The 20,326-nt window shown below is 65.5% G+C and overlaps 2 protein-coding genes across 6 annotated transcripts; both read right to left on the bottom strand.

Moving 5' to 3' along the window:
- Positions 1 to 235: 235 nt before the first annotated feature.
- On the bottom strand, positions 236 to 7,312 carry TMEM184A (transmembrane protein 184A). 3 transcript variants are annotated; one of them, XM_042971637.1, is made up of 8 exons: positions 6,544 to 7,254; positions 4,240 to 4,405; positions 3,764 to 3,854; positions 3,579 to 3,654; positions 3,406 to 3,497; positions 2,430 to 2,599; positions 1,683 to 1,877; positions 236 to 1,041 (listed from the first exon to the last, which is right to left on the bottom strand). In XM_042971637.1, the coding sequence occupies exons 1-8, from the start codon at positions 7,186 to 7,188 to the stop codon at positions 806 to 808; spliced, it is 1,671 nt and encodes a 556-aa protein (XP_042827571.1). In that variant the 5' UTR covers positions 7,189 to 7,254; the 3' UTR covers positions 236 to 805. The 3 variants fall into 3 exon arrangements, with proteins under 3 accessions (XP_042827571.1, XP_042827572.1, XP_042827570.1); XM_042971638.1 differs by having other exon boundaries at positions 949 to 1,877; positions 6,544 to 6,744; positions 7,134 to 7,312; XM_042971636.1 differs by having other exon boundaries at positions 949 to 1,877.
- Positions 7,313 to 15,109: 7,797 nt separating this feature from the next.
- Positions 15,110 to 17,636, bottom strand: PSMG3 (proteasome assembly chaperone 3). Of its 3 annotated transcripts, none has more exons than XM_042971640.1 (3): positions 17,488 to 17,636; positions 16,181 to 16,417; positions 15,110 to 15,595 (listed from the first exon to the last, which is right to left on the bottom strand). In XM_042971640.1, the coding sequence occupies exons 2-3, from the start codon at positions 16,394 to 16,396 to the stop codon at positions 15,443 to 15,445; spliced, it is 369 nt and encodes a 122-aa protein (XP_042827574.1). In that variant the 5' UTR covers positions 16,397 to 16,417; positions 17,488 to 17,636; the 3' UTR covers positions 15,110 to 15,442. The 3 variants fall into 3 exon arrangements, with proteins under 3 accessions (XP_042827574.1, XP_015396394.1, XP_042827573.1); XM_015540908.2 differs by having other exon boundaries at positions 16,181 to 16,420; XM_042971639.1 differs by lacking the exon at positions 17,488 to 17,636 and adding an exon at positions 16,654 to 16,745 and having other exon boundaries at positions 16,181 to 16,420.
- Positions 17,637 to 20,326: the final 2,690 nt, after the last annotated feature.

Below are 20,326 nucleotides of genomic sequence, written 5' to 3' on the forward strand. Positions count from 1 at the left end.
TGGCCTTCATCCACCCACCGAGGGCGGGGCTGGCAGGAGGCCCATCTTATGGAGGAAGGTGAGCACGACCCTGGGTCTCTCCGAGCCACAGGGCAGGGCTCTCTGTCCATGCGTGAGCTCTTTGCCCTGCTCTGAGCGTCGCCCGGGACACTTGCCCCGACACCCAGACTTAGCACAGTGGGGCTCCCGTGACCACCCACCGGGTGCCGACCCTGCAGGAACAGAGGCCACGGGAGTCACTAGAAAACGCAGGCTGTTTATGTATAAATAGGTGATGCCCCCAGGAGCCCCACACGCTTCGCGGGCTGCCCAGGGTGAAGGTTCTGTGCAGGTGGCCCTGGGCGCCTCCCAGAGCTCATCAGGCACGCCTTCCCCGGGTGGAGGCTTTTCAGGAATCCCCAGGGCTGGAGGGGGTGCAAAGCACCTCTGCCCAGCCCAGTCCCCTGCCCCCACCGGCCCGTAGCGCCTACAGCTCCGGCGTCCTCAGGGTGGGGCTGCCTCGCTCTCCCAGGGCCCAGAGTGAGGTCCGTCCATCCGCCCCTGCCCTGCCAGTGCCTGCCTCACGACAGCCCCATGACGGCCAGGTGAGCCCGGTGGGTTCCTGGTTCGTCAGATAAACTCAGGCGCCCTCTCCTGGGGCCACGGGCCTGCTGGCGGGAGGAAGGCCGGGAAGTGGTGCCACCGGCCTGGCACCAGGGCTCCCAGGAGGGGCTTCACCTTTGGCAAGAGGGTGAGGGGCCCTGTGCTTTCCCAGAGGCCTGGGCAGCCTGGTCCAGGCAGGCGGCCGGGGACCCCCGTGGCCCTCCTACAGGTCCTCTGCGGGGATCAGCATTCTCTTCTCCACGTTGCGACTCTTCCTGAGGCCGCCAGAGCCTCCGGCCACACTGGGGTGGGCACCAGGGCTCGGGGCCTCGTGAGTGGCCTGCTGGGTGTAGTGCTGATAGGCGGGTGAGAAGTTGTGGACGGCGTCCTGCACGATGTCCTGTGGGCTCATGGTCTCCTTGAGGCCGCTGGAGATGCTGTGCATGGGTGCCTCGGGGGCTGGGGGCAGACAGCACGTGGGTGGGGCCAGGGCGCTCTGGAGCTGTTCCCCCCACCCCCCAGCCGCCCCCCATCCGGGGCCTGGGCCCTGGGGACACGGCCCTGCCCCCACCGGCCTCGGGGCTGCCCAGGGCTGGGGTCTGGCATCCCCAGGCCCCGGGCTCGGCCAGTAGGGGGCACTTCAGGACCTCTGAATCCCAGCCTGGCTCCTCTACCCTGGGACTGTCCCAGCCGGGACTCCTCAGGGGCCACAGGGGGAAGCTGCCCAGGCTGGCTCCTGTCTTCTCTCTGGCCTACAGTGAGCCCTTCACACTTGTCACTTTAGGCTGCTGGAGCGGCCGCAGGCCATCTCTGCCGCTGAGCGTCGTTCGCTAGGGATGCCCGGGGCCCTGGGGCCCAGACGTCCCGTCCAGCCATTTCACCCCGAGCTCGGAGCCGTGCACCTCGCTGCCCCTGGGCCAGAAGCAGACGCCGCACCCGTCTAGCCTCCGATGGGGCTGTCTCCCTGTCCGTGTTGCTGACATCCCCTGGGCCCGTGAGGAGGGCGGGACAGAGATGTGGTGCGGCCAGAGGCAGGCGGGGCTGCCTGGGCCCGTCCGCAGGCCCTCGGCACACCCCCACCCCCCGTGGGGCCCGCGTACCTGGCGAGCTCTCCTTCTCGGCATAGACCTGGACGGTGAAGGCGTAGCGCAGGGCGATGGAGGCAAACAGCATCTCGATGCAGATGATGAAGTTCTGGTAGCCCGCGGCCAGCGTGCCGGCCCCTACCTTGCTCCCGTCGATGACCTGGGCCTCATGGATGACCCCGCACTTCTCCAGGATGGCCAGCAGCATCCCTGGGGGGTGGTGACAGCCGCTCAGGCACCCGCCCTACACGGGCCTTGTGAGCTCAGCGGGATCTGCAGAGGGGACGAGGGTCAGGCCCTGGGACCTCCCATCCGTGTGGTCCTGTCCCACGGTGGGGGTTGGGGGGTGGCTGACGTTCACGGGGAGGGGTGCCTCCAAAGCCAGGGTCTCAGCACGGTGGCCATCTGGGCGCTCCCCAAGCGTCTGCCCTGACCTCCCTGGTCCCAGAGCTGGGGCCCGCCTGACACTTACCCCCCCACCCCCACCCCCGCCTCTGCAGAGTGGGGTCTGGGAGTGTCCCCAGCCTGGCCCAGGGCCTCTGCCTGTCCGTTCCATCCACCACAGGCCAGACCTACTGGACAGGGACTCGACATTTCCCCTGCACCAGGGGCTGTGTGGCTTCTGGCTGAGGGAGCGGTCGTACTGACCTGTGCTACAACCAGAGAGACTGAGGCCAGGCCTAAGGGCACCCGGGGAACCGGGGCGGAGATGGGGTTGGGACAGGCTCTGGGCTCCAGCCCCTGCCCCAACAGCCCACCCACCCTGCCAGAAAGAGAGGAAGATGACGGCCTTGATGGTGAAGAACTTGAGGACAGGTTCGAAGGGCTGCAGGAGCTCCCTCGTGGCCAAGTAGAAAAGGAACAGGGCGTAGAGGGCCAGGCTGACAGAGACGTTGTAGACCAGGGTGATGTAGAGGTAGCCGCTGTGGATGCTGGGGCCAGAGCAGGGGTCGGGGGTCAGGGCAGGACCCTGCCCCGTGCCCTCCCCACAGTCTCGGCCGTTATCACTGGCCCATGCGCTCCAGCCTGGGCACCGACAGTAACCCAGACCTGGACCTTCCCTGCGTGGCGGGCGGACGGTACCCAAGGGCAACAGCGAGGGAGCTGAGGTGCCCCCCACAGCAGTGAGGAGGTAGCCTTTCTCCCTGTGAAACCCTGTGTCTCTCTTCCTCTGTCCACCTGGGCATGGCCTGCGGGAGCGGGCCTCTACCTCGTGGACACACGGGTGGGTGTATGTGAACATGTGTGTGCATGTTGGTGTGACCTGTGGGTGTGTGTTCACGTGCACAAGTCAGTGTTGTGTGCGCATAAGCATGTGAGCTGGGTCCGTGCGTGTGCATGGGCTGGCGTGGGTGTGGACACGTGCGTGCGAGCTGGGTCTGTGTGTGCCTGTGCGTGTGCACGGGCTGGCGTGGGCGTGGACCTGGCACAGGGCTCCTGGTACCAGGGAGGTCCCCGGCGGCGCCCCGCACCTGAATGCCTTAACCCCCCCCGCCTCGTTCTCCTCCGGGTGGGCCGGCTGCAGGCTGTGAGGTCCTGGGGTCCTTGGCACACGTGGGTCTGCCTGCTACGGCCTTGCCCTGGCGGGTTCCCGAGAGGAGGGCGAGGCCTGTCCGTTCACATGGGGACTTGGCCCTGGGCTGAGCCCTCCCCCAGGCCCTGCCTGCCTCCGCCCAGCACGGTGCCCCCACCAGGCCGGGCCCGCCCCCTCCCCGCAGGCACATCAGCCTGGCCTTACTTGAAGTCCCCATCGTGGTATTTGCCGAACGCCTGCAGGACAATGGTGACCACGGCCATGATGGGCTTCACGATGCAGAACTGCAGTGTGGCCTGGGTGGGGGAGGGGAGCGTGGGGGCGCTCAGGGCGGTGGCTGGGAGGGGAGGGCAGAGGCAGGCAAGACCCCCACTCACCTGCTTGCAGAAGCGAAGGAAGCCGATGGAGTAGGACATGCCCTGGAGGCAGCAGGTGCCGTAGATGCAGCTTGACCTGGGGTGACCAGTCCCTGAAGCAGGGCTCCGGGAGGACGCGTCCCCAGACCCTCCCTGCTGCCCTGGGCGTGGAGGGACCCCCGTGGGCTCCGGGGCGAGAGGCTTACCGGATGGGCTTCCCCCGAATCTCGGCCATGATGGCGCTCTCGCCCCCCAGGTACTGGAAACAGAGGCTCAGGAAGCTGTAAATGACAAAGGCTGCAGAGGGGCAGGGCAGGGTGGGCGGCAGTGAGCCTGGGCTCCCCGGGGACGCCCGGCTGCAGGAGGGCTTTCTGACCCCCTGTGTGCCCACGCCCAGGACCCTCACTCAGCTTTGGGAGCCCACGCCATCCCCGGTGACCCCGGGGCGGGCGGAGCCCTCATCGGTCACTGAGGCAGCGATGCCCCACCCAGGGCCTGGACCCCGCCCTCGCATCCCGAATCCTGACCGTCAGGCTCAGGCGTCTGGTTCCCGCAGGGCTGGACCGGGCTGGACGGAGCCGTTCCCCGCCCCCTAGGGTGGGGTTCCCGGCCCCGGAGGGTGGGTGGTTCCGGAGCCGGCTGTGCGTCCCTCGGGCCCTCCCCGGAGCCAGGGGGCGCTCACCTTCATAGCAGTCACGCACTGAGGCGAAGTAGACGTAGTGCTGGTGGCCCCCCAGGAGGAGGAGGCTGAGCCAGGAGTCGAAGGCGTAGATGGGCACGATGAAGAGCAGGCGAATGATGTAGCGCTGCTCGTTGGGGACCGTGTAGGAGCGCAGGTGCAGGTAGATCTGGGCGGACAGAGCCAGGGAGACGTGGGCGCGACGGGCCAGAGGGGCGGTGGGAGGCAGCAGCGAGGACTTCGCCGGGCGCGGCGGCCCCTTCTCAGCGGACACGCGCACGCATGCACGCACTCGTGTGTTCACTCGTCCAAGGAGAACTTCCCCGGGGGAGGGGCCGTCCGTGGCCCCTGGGCGGGCAGTTTGGCATTTCAGCGTGACGGGCCGTCGCCGGGGCCGGGGCCCTGACCCGTTTCCGGGATTTGTCCCTCGGAGCGGATACGCGGCCGAGGGGCCAGGCTGCCCCAGAGCAGCCCCACACAGCCAGCGGAGGGGGCGTCCCGAGATGCCCACGCGGGGACGTGCTCCAGCAGGTGCCGAGTAAACACCAGAAGACAAACCAAGGACGGCCCCGCACGCCTTGGAAACGCAGGGCAGACCCAAAAGGAAAGATCCCTGTCTTTCCACGACGGTAGGAAGATACAGGTGATCACTGTTTATCGATAAACCTTTCCTGATTTTCCACGTCGTCTGTGAGGACGTGAAAAACCAGTGACGGGGTCTTAACGAGGAAGATGCACCAGGGCGCTGGGTATACAGGGCTGGCTGTGGTCCCACAGCACCTCTGGAAGGCTTCCCAGAGGAGGTGCCGTTGAGTGCCAGGCGGAGAGAGGGCGGTTGACGGGGAGGCTGTGTGTGGAGCCCCGTGCGGACCCCGCAGGGAGTGGCGGGGGCGGGGGACAGGCTCCTTATCAGTCCCTCACTCCCAGCTGGCGCAGTGGGAGGGGCCCGGCATGACCAGCCAGTAGGAGCCGTGGATTCTGCCCGGTGCTGGCGCTGCCCGGCTGGGTGGCCTTGGCAAGTACTCCCCGTGTTCTCCGGCCTTGCCTTCCCGTCTTTAAAGCGAGAGGCTGCGTCTCGCTCTGTCCTTCTGGGCTCTGGAAGGGCAGAGTCTAGCTGCCCTTGAGCTCCGGGGGCCTGGCAGTGTGGGCGGGGACGGGAGCTGCGTTCCATGGTGGGGAGGGGGGGTCCCTGACTGCCCTGTCTAGGCGGTGGGGGCCCAGGAAGCGCGCGCGCGCACGTGCACACACACACACACACACACACACACACACACACACAGTCGCCAGCGCTGCAGAAGGTTAGGGTTACGCAGACGGGGAAGCCGAGACCCGGACACCCGGACCCAGGACTCTGCTGCTCTCTGCTCTATAAATCACAGCCTCCCCAAGACCCCACACTGTTCCTCCACCGAGGAGTAGGCACCACCCGCCTGTGCGGTCTACCTGTCCAGGGGCGGTGCAAACACTGCCTCCTCCAGGCTGTCCTCCCTGATGGCCCCTGCCGCTCTCAGCTGCACTGTGCTCCACTGGCCCCCATCACACCCTTGTGTCTATCATGTATTGTGGTGATTTGAGACCACACAGCAGGCAGCTCTCATCGAGGTGGGAGTCTGCTCACCCCTCCGTGCTTTGGAGGCCGCTGGGCCACCCACCCCCCTGCCTGCTGGTCCGGAGCCCCCGCCAGTTGTTTCCTCCCCCAGTGCCGGCTGCACTACCCTGCAGGCCAGCTCTGCTCTCGGCACTGCCCCCCCCCAGCCCCCCCCCCCATCGCCTTCTCTGGCTCCCACACCCCCCAGGCTGAAAGCCAAACTCCGCTCTTCTGCGTCCTGAGTGCCCTCTGCCCAGACGGCCGGCTCCCTGGCCTCCCACCTCGCTGTCGCCCCGGTGCCTCCCCGAATGTCCGTTCTCCACTGCCCCGCCCCTGCGCTCAGGCCCAAGACCTGCTGCCCGCGCCCGCTCTTCCTCGCTGCTGGGCGCGGCCATTCCCCCTCTGGGGGGCTGCCCTGTCTGCCGGGGGTTGTCACCGCCTGGGGCGGGGGGCTCCTCTGCTTCCCTGAATCTGAGGGGGCGGCCCCCCTACGCCCTGTCCTCCCAGCCCAGCTCTGTCCCTGGCACAGACCTCCCATCCCTGGCTCCCACATGCCACGTTCTGGACAAGGCCCCCTCCCCTGCCCCTGTGCCCTGGCCTGCTGCCGCCTCTGATGTCTGCCCCAAGCTCGTGGCTGGAGGTCCCAGATGCCAGCAGGGCCAGCCAGGACCACGTCCCACGGAGAGCGGGGACCCGGAGACGCAGAGGGGAGGGTTTACCTGGTGGCAGGTGAGCACCAGGGCGGTCCACACAAAGACCCCCGAGATGCCGCGGGCCAGCGCGGTGGTGAGGAAGAGCCGGGAGGCGCCCTGGGAGCTGTTCCCCATGCGGTCCATCTGCGGCCCGGCGGGCACGGTGGGCACAGCCGGCCCGGGGCTGGGCCGTGGCCATGTTCCCAGGAGCCCCGAGGCGTTAGTCATCTGCAGAGGTGAGAGAGGATGCGGGGAGGAGCGAGGGCAAAGGTGGGCCCAGGCAGCTGGGAGCAGCCCGGGGAGGAGGGAGCGGGGGCAGGGAGGGGGCAGCCGTCGCTGCAGGCGGGGCCGGAGTCTGACCGGCTGGCCCGCTCCCCTGACCCCGGGCAGCCCTGGGCAGCTCCGTGCACAGGAACTCGGCTCCAAGGCCTGGGCCCGGGACGCCCTCCTTCCCTGGGGTGGTGCCCGCCTCCACTGCTCGGGTTTGCGGGGACCCCACACGTTAGGGGCCGGAGGTGTCTGGGAAAGTGGGGGAGCCCCCGTTGCCCTGGCTGCCCGGGGTGGAGTCGGACAGCACTGCCCGCGGCAGCCGATGGGGAGTTCGGCCCGGCACCCACCGGCTCCCCGGAACCTGCCGGACTGTCGGGGTGCCCAGCTTTGCTGCGGGGCCATTCTCCGCCCCGAGCCCGCTCGCCGGCCCCGGATGCCAGTTCTCCAGCTGCTTGCCGGCCAGCTGGGGCACCGGGCACCTCCCCCTCTCCCATCCAGGCCTTCCCGGGCCTCTCCCCCTCCCTCCGGCCCCACCGTAGCGACCCAGCGCCTACCTCTCAGGCAGGAAGCTCAGGCCCGGCCCTGGGAGGCCCGGCCTCCAGGGAAGCCTGGCTGGTCATTTGTGTGGCCACGTGGCCCTGGTGGCAGCCCCACGGGGGTGGGGAAGGGCTGCTATCTGGAGGCCGTATCGGGCTTGGGGAGGGGCGGCCTCAGCCTCCTCTTCAGGGTAGCCCACCTGAGCTGCTGCCTGCAGGGAGGGGCCCAGCAGGAGTGGGAGGAGCTGAGGCCTGTCCCCTCCCCCCTGCGGTTGACATTCTATCTTGGCCGGCGGCAGCTGGCTCCCAGGATCCTACAGGCCGCCAGGTGCCCTCACCTGCCTGTGCCAGCCGGTCAGGTGGCTCCTGCCTGGGCCCCAGGCGGCCAGGAGTCTCGGTGGGTGGGGTGGGCGTGGGCTGCATGGGGCCACGGGTTTCCGTGAGGGGCGATGACAAAGTTATGGACCGAGGTAGGCAGGCCGCTGCACTCAATGCGGTGAAACGGTTTGCTTCAAGGATGGGTGAATTTGCGTTGTGAGAATCTCACCCTGTCCCCCACAGGTATGCTGGAAACACTCCAGGGTGGAGGGGTGGAGGGGTGGAGGGGGACAGACAGGTCACTGGGCTCGCTGGGGGCCTGGCTTCTGCTGCCCTGGGCTCAACCCTGAGCCCAGAGGCCCTCTGGGGAACAGCTGTGTCTGCTGTGTCTCTGGAGGGGGCGTCGGGGTCGGGGCCATGCTCTGGTCGCAGACGCGTTCATGCTGCGGCCGTGGGTACCAGGACCAAGTGCCTGCTCTGTGCCCGTGATGGGGACACCCCGTCCGTGTCCTCTGTGCCACGTAACGCTCCCCGCAGACCTGGGCGATGGGGTCAAGGGCTGAATTGTTGGAATTACCGTTCCCTTTTAGATGTAGGGGTGGGGGGCTCAGAGAGGTTCATCCGCGTGTCTGCGGCCCCACCCCTGCACACACCAGCCCCGGGGAGCACCCTGAGGACAGGCCTTGCCTGAGTCTGCCCCCCACTCCGCATCACCCCCAGCGGGCCTCCTCTGAGCACTGCCTGGAACCTTCCACACCGACCTTTCTCCCAGCCGTCTCCTCGTCCCGCAGGCTCGCATGTCACCCACTCGGTCCTGTCTCCTCTTCAAATCCCACCTGCACTTCTGTCCACCTGTTGGCTTTGTGCTGCCCCCCACCCCCTGCACAGGGGCTGCCGTGCCCATCCCCGGACGTGGGGGGTAGGCAGTCTGGTGTGCCCTGATCCCTCGATGTCAGCTCCCAGCCGGTGCCCCGGGACCCGCAGGAGCGTCCGTCGCTGTGTGCAGGGTGGTGCTGCCGGCCGTGGACGTGGCTGTCATCTTTATGGGGCAATTCTGGAGGTAGCACCCATCATCGCCCCTGGTGACAATAGCTTGGGGACCCTCGAGGGAGAAGACTCAGCTTCTGGGACATGGACGGGGCTGGCAGGGGCCTGGGGAACCCACTCGTGCTACAGGCGGGGAAACAGGCCTACATCCTTCCCAGGCTGCTGCTGGAGTGACTGGGAATGCAGCAGGGGCACTGTGGTTAGATGTCAGAAGGACTTCCTAGCTGGAGTCAGCAGGCCCAGGCCTCTGGGAGGGCACTGAAGGGCCTGGCTTTGGGGAGGCTCGAGGCCTGGACCCTGGACCCAGACGGAGGGACTTTCCAAGCGCCGCTTTCTCAAAGGCAGAAACGCTGTGGGGCACAGCAGCAGGTGGGGACAAGACGTCTGGGATCCTCTTCTGCCCAAGGCCACCCCTGCTCTGATGGCGGAGGCCAGGTCTGCCCTCAAGTTTTCTTGTTCAGCCACTGCCTCCAGGAAGGCCTCCAGGGGTCCCCACTCCAGGGCCTCCTGCACACTCTGGGAAATGGCTGCCTTCCTACCAGCGCCAGCCATGCGTGCCCTTTAGAAGCCTGGGACCCTGCGAGGTGGGGGCCATCCCCTCCCCTCCTTCTCCGGGTCCTGACCTGTCGCTCAGGGGGCAGCCCCGGCCCTCAGGGCCTTGTTCTGCCCATGCCCTGGGCGGTCACCTTAGCAGAGACCTTCACCCCCCTGGGCCTTTGCTTTCTCATCTGTGCGGACGAGTCTGAGTTCTCCCGCCGCTCCTTGGGGTACGGCCTGTCGTACACCTGCCGTCAGTGGGGGCCTGGGACAACCCCCCTCGGCCTGCTCTCAGTTCAGGGAAAGGGTCCGGCCCCAGGGCTCTCCCTGGAGAGAAGGAGCCTGGGTGGGTGGAGCATGGGAGGGCGGCAGGGGAAGGAGCCGGGTGGGGGCTGGGGTTCGGCCCTGGGGGCGTGGGGGCCAGGACGGCTGATTCCTCAGCCACCTGGCTGCCCGTGGGGCTGTTTGAATGTGGCCCCACCCCTGGCCGCGGGTGTCACGGTCCACGCACACTCAGGAGAGGTGGTGGGCCGGCCAGGCCTGATTTCCCTGCCTGGGGCTGGACGCTGACCGAGCCGGTCACAGGACGGACCTGCCTGCCCAGATCCGGGCAGCCGGGGCCTCTGACCCCTGTCTACAGTGACCAGTTGCCTGGACTCCCGGCAGGTCCTGGCTGGGCTGTGGGGCGGCTGAGACCTGGGAGCCCTCATCCCCACACCTGCCCTTCACCGCTGATGACCCACGGCCCGTGCCTCCTTGGCCTTCCTGCTGGCCCTGGCCCTCCTTCCTCACCTGCCCTGCCAGGCCAGCCCCCTTCTCAGACGGGCCGCCACCTGGGGACATCACTGAAGGCTCGCAGCCCCTTCCCTGCCCCCCACCCCCACCCCTGGGCAGGCGGAGGCAGGGCTGGGGCACGGCGGTGGGGGCATCGAGACACCTCGCTCCCCCCAGGCTGGCCCCATCGGAGTCCTCTGACTCTCCCGGGGGCCCTCCCCTGCTGGCGCCCTGGGAGTGGCAGACAGGGTTTGCCACAAGCTTTTCTTACAGCCCACGCGGCCGTTGACTCAACTAATACCCACCGTGGCCTGGGGCCTGGGGTGACTGGACTGGGGCCCCTGGCAGCCAAGGGTCCTGGGTGCTCGGGCCTTTAAACCACTTGTGTGGGAGCTGGGAGAAGTGGGGCAGCGGTGGGGCCTCTGTGGCCCTATCACTTTGGCTGCGGAAGGGACCTACTAGCCGGGGCCCCGAGTCGCTTTTCCCTCCCTCTGGGCCACGGAGGGATGGGGGCGGCGGGTCCTTCCAGCTCTCATTCCGGGCCCCCTTACACACTTGGGTGAGCAGGGAGGCTCCAGGACGCTGGCTCCTGACCTGGGCCAGGGCCCTAGGTCAGACGCACCGGGGTGGGACCCTGATGCGCCGCTCTCTGTGTCCGTGACCTTGGGCAGACCCTGGTTCTCTCTGAACCTCGGTTCCCTCTGTGTTTGGAGCCCCCGCGTGCCCCGGGCTCCCTGCCACCTGTTTCTCTTGGAGGTGGCCGCAGGCCGCTGGAGCCCAAGACAGCCCAGGACGGCCGTCTCAGTCCTGCTGTCCTGCCAGCCAGGTCGCCTGCCGTAGGCTTCTCTCGTCATCTGGGCCAATCAGCCCCGGGGGACCCCAGCGTGGGATCTGGGGGCCTCCCTCCCTTCCTCTGGGGCTCCCCCGTCCTTCCTGCGCATTCCCTGGCGGCCCCCTCCTCTGTGCCACCTCCGTCCCCAGAGAGAAGCTGTGTGTGCAGGGCCTGCCTGTACCTGCCCGTTGCCCCAGAGGTAGCTGGCTGTCCTGGGTGTGTACCTGGAGGCCCTCCTCCGTCTCTATGCGGGGCTGGGCTGGGGTGCTGGCCTGAGGACCATTTCTGGCTACCAGGTGGCATTCTGGGGCCTGCCCGGGCCCTGTCCTCTTGAGGGGAGAGGGAGTGGGGCACAGACGCTGGGACTCCCAGAATTTCAAGGTGTGGGCGTTTTTCTCTGAGAGCCCCTGCCCCACTGGAGTGAATGGGACCCCGGCCTGGACCCCTCACCCCTCCCGTGAACTGGGGCCCACAGCTCACCTCCATGGCGGCTCCTTCGGCTGTCCGGCCGGGCCCCTCGAGCAGCTCGGTGGCGGGGCCTCAGGCCGGGGAGGGGTGGCCGGGATGTCCGGCCCCACGGTGAGGCCTCCGGACCTCCGCGGTTCCTCCTCACGGCAGCCAGGGTTGGTCTGAGACGCTGTCGCTTCTGGGGAAGTCCTGGCCTTTCCCTGGACCCAGAAAACTCCTCCTTGCTGCCTGCCCACCTTGCCGGACCGGCCCTGCCTGCTGGGGTGCCGCCCGGGGCCACACCCTCTGCCCTGCCCTGCCACCGTCCAGCGGGGGCCACAAGCTGGCCTCCGGGTCCCTGCCATCTGGGTGTGGATCTCGTCGGGACCACTGACCCCCGTGGCTGCATCGCCAGTCTGTGTGGGCGGGAGTCTGACGCCCACCTCCTCTGGTGCAGCGAGGGTTAAACGGGGCGATGCTGTGGCCCCAGTCCCACTGGCTTCACCTGCACAGCCCTGAGCCTTGGTCTTCCCGGCTGCAGGGGGGGTTCAGGCGTCCGTGTGCTCCCAGGTCGTGTGCGGGTTGAGCGTGGGGCCTGCACAGCCCGGGAGCCGGCGCGGCCTGGGACTTCCTGTGGTTTCTCGGAGACCCCTGTTTCTCTCAGCGTCTCTCCCCCTCCCCTCCTTCCAGCTGCCTCCCTACTTTGGCCCGCCAGATCGCAAGGCCCAGGAATCGAGGTGGCCCGCGGGGTCCCCACCTGCCTTCACAACGGATGGGCTCCTGTCCCTGAGCGGCCCAGCGCAGGGGTCCCAGCGCGCCTCCTCCAGAGACGTGGACCCCTAAGACTGTCGGCCGCCGGCTCTCTGGCCCCTGGCCTGGGCTTCCTGGGGCCCACGGAGACACAGTCCCCATCAAAATGTCCCCTTGGGGCGCCTGGGTGGCGCAGTCGGTTAAGCGTCCGACTTCAGCCAGGTCACGATCTCGCGGTCCGTGAGTTCGAGCCCCGCGTCAGGCTCTGGGCTGATGGCTCAGAGCCTGGAGCCTGTTTCCGATTCTGTGTCTCCCTCTCTCTCTGACCCTCCCCCGTTCATGCTCTGTCTCTCTCTGTCCCAAAAAAAAAAAAAAAAAATGTCCCCAGACGTGGGCTTCCTCCCGAAAGCCCCCCCCCCCCCGCACCCCGTCCCGGGGGCTTCGGGGCCTCCCATCCTGTCACAGACCTCAGGGATTGATGCGTCCTCGCTTCCCACGAGCCAGTCCTCACCCCCCGCGACCGCGTCTGCGTGCTTCCCGTTGGGACGTGCACTAGCAGACCGCGGGGCAGAGCGCCTCCCTGCCGTCGTCCCCTGGGCACTCAGGGCCCTCAGATTTCACTCATCCATGGGCATTGTCTTGGCCACTTACCCGCGTGCCCCCCTCCTGGTTTCCAACTTCACTGCAGGGCGTTAACGGAAGAGCCGGTCCCGTGAGCAGCATCTGATTCCCCCGGTTAGTTGTCCTACCTGGTTTAGGGGGGACCGGGGCTCTGTCAAAGCCCTGGATAAGCAGCTCGGGGTGACAGCAGACAGCGGCCGCCCTCCCTGGCTTCTCTTGACCCCCAACGGCACCTGCCGGCCCTTGGCTCGGAGCTGGAACCACGCCCCCACGTCCTCTAAGGAACAGGGGGGGCGTGCGAGGGAGGGGCCCGGGGGTCTCCACGTGCAGCTCAGTGGCGCTGGGCCGGCCAGATCGCGCCCTGTCGACCAAGGGCACGGCCTTGACAAAGGAGCCTCGTCTGGCAGTCTGGGCTGCAGGGGCTGGCAAACTGGCCCGAAACAAAGATCATGATTCACGCTGGGCCACAAATCACTGCAAGGCCGAACTGCAGTCTGACCGCTGGGTAAGCGCCACCCGCGTCCACGTCCGCGGAGCACACAGCCCCGCCTGCAGAAACCGAGGCTTCGCGGTCTCTGTCGAGTGCGTCCCTCTCCCCCAGAATCGTCGCAGCCGGGAGGGCGCGGCCGCGGCAAAGGGCAGAGTCACGTGCCTGCAATTGCACGGCAGGGCGGCTTCCGGGCCGGGAGCCTCGAGTGTCGGTCTGTGTCTTACGAGCTTCGGGCCGCTGTCGATGACTTGAGGAAGGTGCTGGGGGCCTGGTTTCCATTACACGTCCACCGTCCAGGCGGGCGGCCGAGGGCCGGCACCACCCCGTGTCCCCAGCCCTCGTCCGCCAGCGCGCCCCTGCCTCGTCTCAGGGCGGCCACGTGGCTCCGCCTCGGTTTCCCCCTCTGGCACACGTGGGTGACCAGGGTGGCGACCTCCCTCCAGTCTGAGTGAGGGCTGAGAAGGGTGGGCCCCAGAGCCTGGCCACGGTGCCAAGCAGCACGTGTGTGAGTCCTGTTGCTGTGCATTTAGGGACCAAACAGGAAGCCAGAGGCTGCGGATCCGAAACCCAGGCTCAGACGGGACCCTACCCAAGCCTCAGGTTCCCTGCTTGTTAAACGGGACAAGTCATGACTTCACAGGGCAGACGCTGACAGGCGTGGGGTAACTACTGGTCCCAAGTGCTGACCTGAGGACACCAGGCCCCTGCTCCTGCTCTGGGGGTCAGGCTGGGGACACGGCTGCCCGAGACCAGGAAGGGGGGCAAAGCCGGCCACAAAGGAGTCCCGTGTCTCCCAGGGATGGGCCTGCCTCAGTTCCCCCCCGTGTCCCTGACAGGTGCAGGCACCAGGAGGGGGCGGCGGGACCTTGGTCACTCAGGCTCCCCGTAGCAGCAGGTGAGTGAAGCGCCTTCCCCGCTTAGGAGTCGGTGCCGCCTCCAGGAAGTCTGGTCGGATTCCCTCGGCCAGTCTGTGCCCTGCATGGGCAGCGTCTGCCGAGGGAAAGAGCCCTCGAGGTTTCCCTCTGCCCCACCCTCAACAAACTCACGCTGGTCCGGAGGCTTCGGTCCCGTCTTTCCACTGCCCGCCCTGGAGGGTTTCTCAGGTTAAGACTCTCTGTTTCAGAACCCACCCCCCACCCCAGAAGGCCATCTTGGGCGCACGGGGATCCCCGCTGGTTTCTGCCTGCAGATCCTGAGCCCCCGCTCGCTCTCCCGCGGGCTTCTAGCTTGTGGGACAGACTCACATGGCAGAACATCTAGCCTGCCAGCTTCTGGTGTGGCCAGTGACGTGCCCTTGTGGCCGGAGGGGGACGAGGGGAGCCCCGCGGGTCCCAAGATGCCCTCCCAGAGTCCCAGCCGCACAAAGGCCCTACCCCGTAGCTCCGCCCGCCTGTGGAGGTGTTTCCTGGGATGATTTCCAAAAGGCAAACCCGCCCGACTCAAGCCCCGAGGCCTCAGAGGCCTCAGCATTCAGCGCCAGAGGCCCCTGCCATCGGCCCCCTCCCCACCCTCGGGCTCTGCCAGCCCCAACGCCCTGGGGCCCTGGGGCCCGGGCTCAGCCGCGCCCTCCCATGCTGGACTTCTGTTTCCTGGCCTTTGTGCAGCCTTCCCCCAGCATTCAGGATTCCCTCCCTGGGCACTCAGCGGCCCGCGGCCCTACCGTGGCTGGCCCCAGGCCCGTGGGGCGACATGAACAGCTCCCCGGCTCCTGAGGCTGGGGTCTGTGCCCCACACCCTCGCAGCGACTGCCGCCCAGCAGAACCGCGGGGAGTGTTCGCGGAAGGGAAGTTAACGGCTGCCCAGCAACGCGAACGCGCTCAGCGAAGTCAGAGGAAGAGGAGTGGGGTGAGCGTGTGCAGAGCGTGAACTACACTGTGTTTCCTGCCGAACGAGGCTTCCTCCCGCCGGACGCACCCAGAACCGAACTCGCGCCATGTGACTGAAACTTCTCAGTACTGCTGAGAAGCATGGTGAAGTCGCTTAGGGTACGCGTTTATTTTTATTAGAAACAGCCGTCCTCCAACAGTTGCCCCCGCGCGTGGAGGACCAGGACTCTTACCTGATGACTCCTCTTTCGCCTCTCAAATAAACGCCACTACCCGGACCCTGCTGAGAACCATTCACAAGCCCCCCAAGACACATTGACCGGACCGCGGGTAACTCAGCGACCCAACCAACCAAGAGTCCGCCTGAGGCTCCGGGGACCCAGGCCAGACAGTTCCTCCTGCGGACCGGCCAGGGGAGGGCCTCCGAATCGAGAGCGTGTCGGGGTCTCCCTTTGGCCGCGCCGAGGAGCAGGCGTGGTCACCACACCTGGCAGGCCTGGATCACCTCCTTCAGGGCCTTCAGCCCCTCCACACTCCTGTCCTTCATGGCCATGGCCAGGAGCACCGCTCTGTTTCCCGCTTCTTGAGACACAAACGTCACCAGGTTCTTTGCAAAGACGTGGATGAGAGGCTGGTGAAGGAACGACAGAAACCATCTGAACCGCGAGTCTCTTTTCCCGTAGGAACCCACCTGGCTTCTGCACCAGCCTCAGACCCCCACCCGGTGTGATGCGGCAGCAGTTCAGGGTTCGAGGAGGCTCCAGAACATTCCGGTCCTACACAAAATGCTAAACACGCACCATTATACTTATTTTCTCGGTGCCTTCTGATGCCCGGGTCCCTGCTGGCTGTCTCTAATCTAGGACTCCCAAAAGACGAGTTTGCCGGGCTAGGGGGCGGGGGTCTGTCCAATCTGCCAGGCCATCTTTTCAGACCGAACAGGGACAGCCACTCGCTCCTCCAGGCCGCGGTGACAGGGTCAAGATGAAGGCGAGGCACCCTCACTACAAAATCAGTGTCTCTGCTTGTCTGCTGGATAAAGTCCCGACGGGCTGGGAAAGGCAGCCACCAAGCACGGGCACCAGGAAAGGCTGTCGCTGCTGGGGGGAAGAGGGGGCAAGGGGGACTTGCCTACTGACAAAACGGAGCCACAGACGCGGTCCCCGCTCCCCCACCCCCCGCGCCCAGCGTGGGGACCCCTTCCCGGCCACTATACCTCGTCCTGCCCCAGAAGGACTCTAGTGGTGAGCACCGGCTTGCCGATGTCACCGGCCACGTCGCTGGGTTCCAGGGAGACCAGGGTGCCCATCTTCCCGAACTGGGTCACCAGCACCAGGATGTGACTGCTGAAGGCCGTGCACACCACCTGGGTGGGGACCCCGCACACCACTTCCGTCCTCTGTCGGGACATCAGCAGAGGTTTGCCTTCCATGGCGGGGTCTCCTCCGGGGCACTTCTACGTTAGAACGGATAAGTGAATCAGACCGCGTCCCCGCGGCGCGCCGACGGCCGCGCGCACGCGCCCTGGCAGGTGAGGGTCCGCGCGGCCACCGGCTTCCCCTGGAGCCGGGGCGCCGCCCGCAGACGCACACGGGCAGGCGGCGGGCGAGGACCGGCGCCGCTCCCGGGCTCGAGCAGGGGACCGCGCTCCCGCCGACCCGTCCCACCCGCCGTGCCGCCCGCGCTCACCGCGCCGCGCCCGGAAGTGACGCCCGCGGGCGACGGGGAGGGGGGGGCGGCCGCCCGCTCGCCCCCGCGCGCCCGCCGGAAGTGCGGCTGCGGGCTTCCGGTCCCGCGCGGGCCTCCCTGCGGGTCCCGGAGCCGCCGGGTTCCGCGCTCCCGAGAGGGGCCGCGCGTGTTCGGGGCAGGGGGCTGCGGCCCCACCCGCGGCCCTCGGCCTGCGGGGCTCCGGCTGCGCGTCCTCGGCCGTCCCGGGGGAGCCCTGCGGCTCGGCGGTCGGGGCTCGCCTGGCTGTGGGCTGCGGGACCCGCGTGGCGGCCGGGGGCGGGGGGGGGGGCTGTGGGAGAGGAGCCGACGCCGAGAGCGGGCCGTCAAGGGCTCCGAGTGTGGCCCGCGGGCGTCCCAGTCCCGAGCCGGGGCGTCCTGCTGACCCTGGCCGGGCGGGGCGGCGCGGAGGCCCCTCGGCGAGGCCCGGCTCAGGGTGGGGGCGCCGCGGAGGCGGTCGGCGGGGCTCAGGGCGGTCTGTGGGGGCGGGGGGGGGGTCGGCGGGGTCGGGAGGGTGTTCAGCGGTGGGGGGGGCGGTGTTCAGCGGGGGCGGTCTCCGGGGATGGAGCGGACCCTCCACCCCACTCTGAGGGGGTCCCCAGCCCTCCGGGGATGCTGGCGGCCTATCAAAGGCCCATCTGCCCCCCACTCCCCTAGGCCAGCATCCATGAGGCCGCAGTGGGTGCCGGGCATTGTGCTAAGTGCTGCCTGTGCGGTAACTCCGGAGTCTTAGCGCCACGTGGTAGAGCGCTGTCATCCCTGTCGCGTAAGCAGGCTGTTCTGGTTCGGGGACCTTACCCGAGGCCGCGGTCGGAGAGCCGGTAAGGCCTGGATCACCCTTGAGTACTGGTCTCAGCGCTCGAATGCCCGGGTATAGGGGAAGAGGAGGGACCAATGTGGCCCCTGTGGCCGGATGAATTCTGGCCCCTCCCCAGGATCTCTGAGAGCCCCCGCCACTCCTCTTTTTCCCCAAGCTGGAAGTTTTCTTGGCAGGGTGGGGGAGTCGCGCACTGATCGGTACTGCACTGATTCGATTTGAGCCTCGAGACTTTTTCTCAGGGGACTAACGTCTCTTCAGAACCCCATACTGACTGTCCATTGCCCTGCCGGCGGGGTCAGGGAGCGTGTCCCCTCCGTCTAGTGGGCCCACGTCACTGAGTCCCCTAGGAAATGTCAGCATCCCTAATCTTTCCTTTTTCTCCTGATTTTTTTTTTTTAAATTTTTTTTTCAACGTTTTTTATTTATTTTTGGCACAGAGAGAGACAGAGCATGAACGGGGGAGGGGCAGAGAGAGAGGGAGACACAGAATCGGAAACAGGCTCCAGGCTCCGAGCCATCAGCCCAGAGCCCGACGCGGGGCCCGAACCCACGGACCGCGAGATCGTGACCTGGCTGAAGTCGGACGCTTAGCCGACTGCGCCACCCAGGCGCCCCCATCTCCTGATTTGTTGACTCCTGTACAATCCAGGTCAAGTCAAATGAAGCATGCACCTTGAAAACAACTTCTGGTGTCTTAAAATAAAAAGCATGTATACAAAACGTTATCAAACTAGAAATAAAAATCAAAAGGAAATCTGTTTTTGAGCTTTCTTGCAGCCAGGTCACAGAGGGAAAGATTTTGACTTTCAAGGTTCCCATATTCCAAAAGGGGGGAGGATATCAGTTTCTCAGGAGAGTGTTTTTGTTGGGTCTAAATTTAAATGCACGTTCACCCACGCACACCCCAAAAGCAAATCGCAGGGGCATTGCTTTGCCATGGGAAGCCTTCAAAAGGTCCATTCACCCATTCACTGTTATTCACCTGTTCAGCCTCTCTCTGTAGGCAAATGGACACAAGTTTGACATCCTCCCCCGCCCCCCTGCCCCGCGGGGGAAAAACCCAACTCCCAAGTTCTCACCTTTATAAAAGATGTCGAAGAACAAAGTGTTAACGCTGTTAAGCAAACGCTTACGTGCTCTTCAGTTGGCTGTTTTTTTGGTCTGGATCTTGGATACGAACTGCATATGAAGTAAACGGAGGGGCTTCCTGGTGGCCCAAGTGGACGTGTGGGCAGAACTTCTGCACCTAGGATAATGGGGGATGACCTCATTGCCTGCCGCTGACTGTTCTCCAGTTTAAGGCCATAATTGAACTGGAAAGAAAGGTCCCTTAGGGGAGTTCACTTAAAACGAGAAGCAAGTAGTAATAGGATCCATAATGGGGCAAAAGAGAATTTATCTTGAAAAATGGGGAAAGTGGGAAATGTCTTGAATTTGTCTTCTCTTCAAGGAGTTTTAGGTTGTGAACGCAATTGTACATTAATGTATAGAACGAGCAAAGAATCGGTGTTGATTTGGCGGGGCCCTGATTTTTCCAACTAATTGCTTGGTAGCGATGTTCCCAGCTCTGTTATGCAGAGGATTGGTTTGCCGTGCTGTGCAGGGGTCCATTCAATTTCCCCAAGAGCCTCTCCTAATCCTTCCGTAAGTCACTCCTTGTTGGAGTGCCGTCCTGTCCTGTCGCAGCCTCCAGGGCACCGCCAGGCCCTCCCGCACTTACTGGCAGCTCTGGGAGCCATCAGAACCTCCCCTAGTATCCCATTCACGGGCTTTCTGGAATCTTGGGTTGTTCCTGAGATTTGCAACTGACTGTGCAATTGACTTGTGCCGTCCGTCCACAGCTTCACAGCCGGGTTCCCAGGACTTTCAACGTCATGCGTGTGCGTGAGAGAGAGTTGGGGGAGACAGAGGGGTTCGGGAACCACACTGGGAGGGGTATTTAAGTGGAGCCCAGTTTTGTAAAGGGTCAATTCATTAGTGAAACTTTCTGCGTTAGGATGATTCTGCTCCCTCCGCAGCCTGCCGGCACGAGGTCCTGAACTGTCCACGCTCAGGACCCCGGAATGGGTAAGACCTCGGGCCGCAGAGTCTGCCTCCTTGGCCCTTACTCACTTTGTGCTTTTGAGCAACTTTCCCTGTCCGCCTCAGTTTCTCAGCTTAAAAATGGAGCTGACACTTGTGCCTGCCTCCTAGGATTGAGCGAGGTTCGTGTGCACGGATCCCCTGGAGCTTTATGAAGTTAGCTATGACTTTATCTTTATTTATATATTTACATATTATTTATCTCGTTATTTTTTAAAAAATTTTTTTAACGTTTATTTATTTTTGAGACACAGAGAGACAGAGCATGAACAGGGGAGGGGCAGAGAGAGAGGGAGACACAGAATCTGAAACAGGCTCCAGGCTCTGAGCCGCCAGCACAGAGCCCGACGCGGGGCTCAAACTCACGGACCGCGAGATCATGACCTGAGCCGAAGTCGGACGCTCAAGCCACCGACCAAGCCACCCAGGCGCCCCTCTCGTTTCTTATTAACCACCTGTTCTCCCATCCTTAAGTAAGTACCATCCCGCTGCTCCATGCCGGGCGAGGAACAGCCTCAGTGCGCACCAGTCTTTGGGACTCAGAGGGCCTCTCGTTCGAGGTGAGGTGCTTCTGGCCACCCTTGAACCTGCGGGAGGCTCTCCAACCTGCTGCCCCCAGGGTCCGCCCGAGCAAGGGTCCCGCAGAGCCTCCGGGTTCTGGGGAGACGTGGTCATAGGTGGAGCCGTGTTATCAGTGTAGATGACTGTTCCTCTCACGGTCTCGGCCAGTCCCCC

Source organism: Panthera tigris, chromosome E3, assembly GCF_018350195.1.
Source record: "Panthera tigris isolate Pti1 chromosome E3, P.tigris_Pti1_mat1.1, whole genome shotgun sequence".
NCBI lineage: Eukaryota > Metazoa > Chordata > Mammalia > Carnivora > Felidae > Panthera > Panthera tigris.